Raw genomic sequence first — 8,967 nt, 5'->3', positions numbered from 1 at the left:
AAGTGTTCTCTAATCGTATTTAATAAATCAAAAAATCATTTACTTCTGCAATAATCTTAATTAATAGTTTAAATACCTTGGTAAAATATCATATTTATAAGGTCGTCACATTGAAATTCTCTGTTCTAACGAGAGTACTGTTCAACAGTCATATCTCCCAAAGAAATACCAAAAAAATTATATTATCTTCAATCACTTTGAACAGCTGTAAGCTTAACCATGCTTTCTCGCCTCAAAATCAGGTCAAAGCACAAGAAAATTTTACTTATTAACGAGTTCAAAAACAACTCTAATTACTGCCTTAACACCTGCACAATTTGTATGGATTCCCACAACGGCGCGCCTTGTCTTATCTAAACCGTATCATGCGATATCAGTACTTTATGAGCTCCAATTTTATTTTAAGTAAATGACTTGTTTTCTTATCTGCTCTCTTGAGTGATTTTTCGAAGAGCACAGAGTACCCTTTTTTGTGCCAATTTTCCATTATTATATCATGCATGGCTATTTAGCCGGTAACCACCAGCTTTTATACGCATATTTTCCACCCCCGCGTGGAAATAGTGAAACGCTTTGGCGCGTCTTCTCTGCGAGAGCGTAAAAATTTGCGCCACTTGCCAAGCCAAGCGCCAACTGGCCATGTGGTTGTTTATTATCAGCAGCGCGCACATGGTGTTGTCATTGCTGGATTTCTGTGGGGGTAAAGTAATACACAGTTTTAATACATAAAATGTGAGTGCTTAAGAGTGGATATGAGTCATATCTAATCGCCAATGTGCTCACGCAACTAGTGCATATAAGAAATAGTATATAGCGCGTTTTGTGTGGGGTATTCTCACAACTAGCACTTAAATTTTAATTTTTATGTTTAAAATTTTATGACTTTTCTCTTTTCAACTATTACGGCGTTCTTCAAGTTTCCTGTGACTTGAAAGCGCATAAAGCCGGTATGTGTTATCACTAATCTCTGCATTATAAGGAGTGTTCAGTTTCATGATTTCATGCTCGTGACGCATTCCAGCGCATATTGCTCATTTCTAACTGTAATCAAGTCTCACATATATGGAAATTATATGCTATTTTTTTGTTGAATTTATTATATCGTAAATTGTCATAATAATCTAATCGAACGATTGCATATCAATTGATTGCTTTTTTATATTAAACAATGATATGCATTTAAAAAAAAGCTGATGGACTTTGAGCACTGCGGAACTTTGTACAATGTATGTTTAATAATTTATTATGAATAAAATAACTAAAAATGTATTATTATGAGTGACCATAATTAAATAATCAAGGCATAAATAATTTGAAAATAATTATTTTAATATTATTAATTGTTAAACTATCAACAATTAAGTAAAATAGTTTCAGTCTTTTTGACTCAAGCTTCTAAAAAAGTGCTTTTAAGTTTAAGCTTTAAGCTTTTAAATAAATACAAGTTAAATAAATTTTCAAAATATTTAAATTAATTCAGTATAACTTAAAAATACTAAAAGGCAATATCTCGCCGCAAACCGAGGGCTTGGCTTTTGAACTCAAATATATAAACATTTCAAATGTCTATATTTACATACACACACATACCCAGCAGCGACTGCGTGATATACTGAAGTGCGAAATTGGGGCACACAGCTGTGCAAAAAATTAAAAAAAAAATAACAAGAGTATAATTTCAATTTGCATTAGCCAGCATTTAGTCATAAAGCGTGCGCTCTCACGCATTTCACAGCGCTGACGCTCCAATTGAGCGCTTTTATGCTTAGCGACTGAGTGCCACCGTGCACCGGCTATGCTTAGAATCACTCAAAGCGTTCATATTGTACGGCAGGGAGGCTCATTGCCTCCCTTGTATGCTTTGCCCACGAAAGCGCCGCTGCACACCCCTGAAAGGCCACTCACTAGAGCGCAACTAGAGTTTTTAGTTAGTTGAACGGCAGGCGACAACGTGTGTGCTCAACGGCATAACTGAATGGCAAGGCAAACTGAAGGCAGACGATTTTTGAAAACAAAGTGCAGAAGTTGAATGAAAATTTGTGCAAAACGTGAAATTACTAAATAAAATATTAAGCAAATTGTTTATTACTATTCATATATTCATTGAAAGCAGGAGGAAACGCGTGAAATTCGCGGACAGCAAGACTATTTGGCGACAAGTTGAAAAAAATCGATTTTTTGAGTGTGAGCTTGTTGTGGACGGCGGCGGCGCTCATTAAAAATACATATACACAAACAAGTAGAAGTGGCTGAACAGTAGAAACGCCCGCGTAGACAAGTCTATTGCATTTCATTAGCGATTTTTTTGGAAAGTATAACAGAACCTGATTTATTATTGCCAAATGATGAGTACCAAAGATGTGCGCTTCAACCCGTTGCCTCAAGCTGCAGCCACCAGCTGCGAGCGTCACAGCGCCGTTGAGTGCCGAAACAACAACTGCAGCGGCAAAGCTAGCGACGCCAACCGCCAGCCGGGCGCTGCGCCCGCCAGCGTGCTGCTGGATGAGCGCTTCTCGCAGCAGGTGCAGGGTGTGTACCCTCAAAGGCGGTGAGTACGCAGGAATCTTGTGCTTTGGTGAATTCTTGAATTAAAAATAAATTTCTTTATGGTTTCCGGTGCAGTCAGGACGTGCTGAAGTGGTACGGCTGGGGCTACAAAGATTCACAGTTCTATGTGGACAATGGCATCATCGGCTTCAAGGGTGACAAGTATGTAATGAATCTCTTGGCACATGTGCTAACACATTTGTTTGTGCTTTTACTTAGTGCACATAATGACTTTATTGTTTGTTGGTATGTATGTATGTATGTTTGTATGAAAGTGAGTTGTTTATGCTGAAACTAGTATTAGTCAGCGTTTAGTGGCTTCGATTGTAAGCGTTGTGTCAATTTGGCGGCAATATTGCTTATTTCCTGTGACGTTTCGCTAATTTAGCGTAACGAATGAATCACTGAGCGTTCATGGAAGTAGACAACAAGCTAAAAACATACATATGTACATACAACAAGAACAACTATAAAACTTACAAATCGCGTAAAAAGTTTCTAACTCTTCTCCTTTCCAACAGATACCCACTTGAAGGCTGCCTGCTGCCCTACTTCACCGATTGGGTTTACGGTAAATTCGATTTGCGCATCAGTGACAAAATACCGTATCCGAAAATGCCTACCGAATTTCCGGCACCCACCACGAATGCGCCATTCTTGCGTGAACTCGAAGGGACAAAGCTGACGAGCTCGCAGTCTGGCGAGGATCGGCTTATACGTTGTCATGGCCAGACGCTGCACGACATCTACTATCTGTGGCGCAATGAATTCAAACGCATACCCGATATCGTCGTGTGGCCACAGAGTCACGCGGATGTGGTGCAGCTTGTGACGCTCGCAAATCGCCACAATGTCGTGGTGATACCGTATGGCGGTGGCACCTCGGTGTCTGGTTCAATTACGTGTCCGCAAGCGGAGGAACGCATGATCTGCGTGTTGGATACGTCACAGATGAATCGCCTGCTGTGGCTGAATAAAGCCAATTTGACGGTGTGCTTCGAGGCGGGCATTGTGGGACAGGATTTGGAGCGCGAATTGCGGAAGCTCGGCTTGACGGTGGGTCACGAACCGGATAGTTATGAGTTCTCAACACTCGGCGGTTGGGTGGCGACACGCGCCTCCGGCATGAAGAAGAACGTCTATGGCAATATTGAGGATTTGGTGGTGCGTGTGCGCATGGTGACCGCGTCTGGCGAGGTGTTGGAACGTGAGTGTATGGCGCCGCGTGTGTCATGCGGTCCCGATTTCAACCATGTTATAATGGGCTCCGAGGGCACACTTGGCGTTGTCACTGAGGTGGTATTGAAAGTGCGTCCACTGCCCGCCGTGAAACGTTATGGCTCGCTGGTGTTCCCCGATTTCGAGCGTGGTGTGCAGTTTATGCGCGAAGTGGCGCGGCGTCGTTGCCAACCAGCATCAGTGCGGCTAATGGATAACGAACAATTCGTGATGGGACAAACGCTGAAGCCGGTAAGAGGCTGGTTGGCTAGCTTGGTTGATGCATTGAAGAAAACCTACATTACGACTTGGAAGGGACTCGATTTAACGAAGATGTGTGCGGCCACATTGTTATTCGAGGGTAACGAGGAGGATGTGCGCAGAGAGGAGGCGCTCATTTATGAGATTGCCAAACAGTTTAAAGGATTTCCGGCAGGTGGTGAGAACGGCGAACGTGGCTACATACTGACATTTGTCATTGCCTACATAAGGGTGAGTGCGAGAAAAAAAGGAAATTCAATCTCATTTATGATTATGTTTATTTCTACTCCGCTGCAGGATTTCGCATTGAACCAAGAAATCGTCGCAGAGTCTTTTGAGACGTCAGTGCCATGGGATCGCTGCAGTGCGTTGTGTCGGAATGTGAAGCGACGCGTGGAAGCGGTGAGTTGCATGCCACTTGTGTAATAGTTTTTTGTTTAATAATGGGGAGAGTATTGAAATTTATTGTTTTCACACGATACTCAGCGTGAAACTTCCTGTTTTGTCTTAGCTCTCTAAATGTTTACTAAGTGATCGACAAGCCCTAACTCTCTCTCTCTCTCTCTTACAGGAATGTCACAAGCGCGGCATTAAAAACTTCATTATCTCCAGTCGCGTAACGCAGACCTATGACGCCGGCGCTTGCGTTTATTTCTACCTCGGCTTCAGGCACACCGGCATTGCCGATCCTGTCGACACCTTCGAACAAATTGAGACGAGCGCGCGCGACGAGATACTCGCTTCGGGCGGTTCGCTGTCGCATCATCACGGTGTTGGTAAAATCCGCAGCAAATGGTATGAGAAAACCGTTTCGAAATCCGGCAGTGCGCTGTATCTGGCGGCGAAAAGACAACTCGACCCGAATAATATCTTCGCCGCAGGCAATTTACTCACCGAGGAGCAGTGGCGGGAGGAGAGCAAAAAGCAGGCGCATCAAACCACCGTTGAGTCCAGTTCCATAGTTAAGGCGAAACTATAAAGTTCGAAGAAAAAAACCAAATAAAACCACTGATAAGAGACACTAGTTTTATGTTGTAGAGAAGTGTAGTGGAATTAATTAAAAAAATTTTTGCCATTTTTTTTACTTTTATAAGTATTAACGCTAGTTTAATTCGATTATTGTTGTACAAGAAACTTAATTTGCTTACTTAATTATTTAATGTTTTGCTTAAGGACTATGCTGTTACAAAGGGGTAATTTTCTAATTCAAAATGTATGGTTCATATTTATTACACTAGTTTACACAAACTATTTTTTACTACTTCTATTTGCTTGCATATGGTACCTCGGTGTATGCAGGGTTTAAAAAGGTGTTTGAAGTTTTGTAGTACAGAAAAAATAAAAAATGTCATGATATAAACAATAAATCGCATGATAGAAATCATGAAAATGTCATGCTATAAAAATTAAAATTAATTATTATTTTTAATAATAAAAAAAAAAAAAAAATTACATAAATATATATAGCTACAACAACACATTGGCAACCACATACCATTGCCAAGCACGTCACGCCAAAAGTCAATCGAAAATGCGAGTAAAGCGCTGCATGACTGCGTTCTATAGCAGAGGGGAGTTCTCAAAACAAATATGCAACCGCAAAACGAATTGCGAATATGCTCTACCCCAAATGCCAGACCGCCAACGCCACCGCAACAAGCGAATGCCACATCAATCAGCGTTGTTCGAGCTGAAAGAATTTATTGCTAAGTACTTTTTATCGCTGAAATAGACACGCGTGTATACTTCTTGACACATCGGTCCCTGAGTCTGCTCTGATTTCTGATTTCTGCAGTTAGTGAACCAGTTATTCACGAATTCACGACTGTAGAGTGCCAACTGCAGCTGCAACATGTTGTGTCTTGTTGTTGTTGCTGGTGTTTGCGGTTGCGCAGCCGGTTGAAGGTGGCGCAGTGACGCGCTCAAATGAAACATCGCCAAGCAATTCCATGCTTCGCGTTCATATGTCAAAATGTCAACTTCGTTAGCGCATAACAACGCATTAACGCTTCGTGCTATGGCGCATAATCTGAAATGTCAATGCAGGAACTGTGCGCCGCTAATGGCAACGAAGCGCTGGAGCATGCGCTGCCAATAGATATCAACACGTACACCCATACATATATGTATATAGGCGCATAGTGGCAGCTATGAACTGGTGACAGCCATTTGACTGCAATGTGCGTGATAGCAGCTTGCAACGCCAAGCTCCGAGCTGGAAGTGGTGTTGCTGGAGACGTTGCACGCGAGTGTCACTGTGTTGCACATGCAACCAAGCGCTGCATGCGCGTTAGATTGGCTTGTGGATAGGCTAATGAATGAATGTTGTCTTCAATTTAGATGTTGTTGTTGTAGTTGTAAATGATGATTTATTTAATAAAACGTTGCAAATGTGTTGATGTATTGACAGTTATGTGTATGAAGTGATAATTAAGAACGCTTCCCAGGAGGCTTAGGATTTATTATTAGGTTGGACAGGAAAAGGTGGTAATCACTTGGCGCTATGTCCGGCCTATATGGTGGATGCGATAAAACCTCCCATCCGAAATCCCTTTGCTTCTGACGAGTCATCAATGAAGTGTGTGGTCTGATGTTGTCCTGGTGGTACATTACGCCCTTCCTGTTGGCCAATTCTGGACACTTCTGGTCGATAGTCTGCTTCAAGCAGTTCAGTTGTTCGCAGTAGATGGTAGAATTAAGTGTTTGGTCATATGGGAGCAGCTCATAGTGGATGATTCCCTTCCAAAACTCACAGCAAAACCTTCCTGGCCGTCAATCCCGGCTTGGCCACCGCTTGGGACAATTCACCGGCCTTCAACCACGACCGTTTTCGCTTGATATTGTCGTATAACTGTTTTTGTAGGTTATGTCAAGACCTTTCAAAGATGTACATACTATACTAATCTTAAAAAATATCCAAAATCAACAAATGTATAGAATTCCTCCAACACCTTCTTTCTTTAAATAAAAAATAAAAGAATTTTTACCGAAACAACCCGAAGAGAGATTCTACGAGTATCGCTGGGTTCCATTCTGCCCCTGTTTTCTGAAAATAATACTCCATTGTCAATCTGGCGTATCCGTAAAGCTTAAATACTTAAGCACTTACACACAAACACACGCGGTACGAACACTTACGAGTATGCCGTTCTTTCACCACTCTCTTGCGTGCAACATGTTGCGTTGTGTCACCCATTTCACCAGATTAATGTCTGCGCAATTGCTCTTTCACCTGAACACAAGCAAGCAGCGAAGCTAAAGGAGAAGGAAGTGCAATGAAGTGCGAGAAATGCAACAGAATCTGCCGAAAATCGCTGGTGCAAAGCGCATCCGCAGCAACAGTAACAATCAATTGCGTTGGCAACAACACAAGTCGAAAGCAATGTCTTGTTAACTCAGCTAACGACTTGGGCAAACAACAATCACAACAACAACAACAAGCCATCGCTTCCACTAAAGACTCTACTCAGCGAATGTCTGCTGCCACATTTCGTTTGTAAGACGCCTCTATGCTACTGCATGGCAATTATAAACGCCGCCAAAAAAGTCGAAAAAAATCGCCGAAATATAAAAATATGCGCGAAAATAATGGTTAGTTACTGCTGATAGTGATAATAAAGAAAACGATTCGCGTGTCGCGGCCGCACGCTTCCACTTCATTGTGCCTCACGCGAGTGTATGTTGTGTGCGCTTGTGTATTTACAGTTTGACTGTCGAACGTCGAGCGTCGTATATCGAGTGGCGGCAACTTGACCTACACTCACGCGGCGGGTTAATTGCCGCTACATTCGTAAACTATCACTGCCACAACGCGCTGGCTGCGGCAAAATGTGCGAAATTCTTGCGGCTTCCTGTTTCTGCAAAATAACAACAACAACATAGCGCTTCATTCGCATTGTTCGCGTTGGTGGTTAAATGAAATTGCGCTTGCCGATCTGCGTTCAAACGCGCGCTTCTTTATATCTCATATATGATATGTGTATGTTTGCCCGTATGAGTGTGTGTGCCTTAAGTTTTGTTGCTGCGCTTTTTCAACATTTTCTGCAATAAAATTTTAACAAATTGCCAATTCGTGTCTTTGTTATAAACTCGCATATGCCAGTGTTGCTGCAGAAGCCAGCCGCCAGCAGCGACGACAGCGCCGCGCCACACAAATTGTTGTGGGCGTAACGGCATGGCTGGCGTTCGAATACTTGTTCGAACAAAGCGATGCGCGCATCTCGTATGTTTTTGGTTATCGTTTGGCTGGCTTTGCCTTTGTTAGAGTCGAGCTTATGCTCTTATTTGGCCGCCAGACGCGCTTAGAACGTGTAGTTCTGAGAAAATTTGTACAGAGACATAGTCGAAGATTCTTTAATGACTACCAAAGACTCTGTCTGACTACCAAAGATATAGATGCATATGTTAAGAAATATGCTACTCATGCATTTTTATGATTTTAAAAATCGTGAACTCTTAATTTGTTTCAGTTGAATTAGAACTTAGAGGGGTATAGAGTATAGAGAGTGACTCAAGTGATTTGTATGAAGCTAAGAGCAATCGTTTTCGAGAGGAAAATGTTGGGCAAGATTTATGGTCCTCAGAACATTGGCAACGGCGAATACCATAGATGATGGAACGATGAGCTATACGAGTTATACGACGACATTGACATAGTTCAGCGAATAAAAAGACAAAGGCTCCGCTGGCTAGGTCATGTTGTCTGAATGGACGAAAACACTCCAGCTGCAGTATCCGTCGTATGAAGCCGAAGGCCTCTACTCCGTTGAAGGGACCAGATGGAAAGCGTCCTGGTTACGCTTGAGATCTCCAACTGGCGCCGAACTGCGAGGGAAAGAGAGGAGTGGCGCGCTATCATCAATTCGGCTATAACCGGCTAAACGGTTTCCACGCCAATCACATACATACCAGAGCAATCATTAGCTTCGATATGACTATTAT

At 42.4% G+C, this 8,967-nt stretch overlaps 1 protein-coding gene across 5 annotated transcripts in view; it reads left to right on the top strand.

Moving 5' to 3' along the window:
• The window catches only part of LOC105215610 (alkyldihydroxyacetonephosphate synthase), a 6,048-nt gene extending 606 nt beyond the window's left edge, over positions 1-5,442 (top strand). For 2 of the 5 annotated variants that reach the window (XM_054233559.1, XM_054233561.1), the window contains exons 2-6: positions 2,114-2,548; positions 2,623-2,709; positions 3,069-4,257; positions 4,324-4,428; positions 4,598-5,442. In XM_054233559.1, coding sequence (XP_054089534.1) covers positions 2,343-2,548; positions 2,623-2,709; positions 3,069-4,257; positions 4,324-4,428; positions 4,598-5,005 — 1,995 coding nt within the window. In that variant the 5' untranslated portion in view covers positions 2,114-2,342 and the 3' untranslated portion in view covers positions 5,006-5,442. Of the gene's footprint in view, positions 1-1,391; positions 2,049-2,110; positions 2,549-2,622; positions 2,710-3,068; positions 4,258-4,323; positions 4,429-4,597 lie in introns of those variants that run through there. The other 3 variants (XM_054233558.1, XM_054233560.1, XM_054233562.1) reach the window with 2 other exon arrangements.
• The last annotated feature ends 3,525 nt before the right edge of the window (positions 5,443-8,967 follow it).

The sequence above is a fragment of the Zeugodacus cucurbitae genome, chromosome 6 (genome assembly GCF_028554725.1).
Source record: "Zeugodacus cucurbitae isolate PBARC_wt_2022May chromosome 6, idZeuCucr1.2, whole genome shotgun sequence".
Taxonomy (NCBI): domain Eukaryota; kingdom Metazoa; phylum Arthropoda; class Insecta; order Diptera; family Tephritidae; genus Zeugodacus; species Zeugodacus cucurbitae.
Note: the sequence above shows the minus strand (reverse complement) of the source record. Positions and strands in the feature narration are given on the sequence as shown.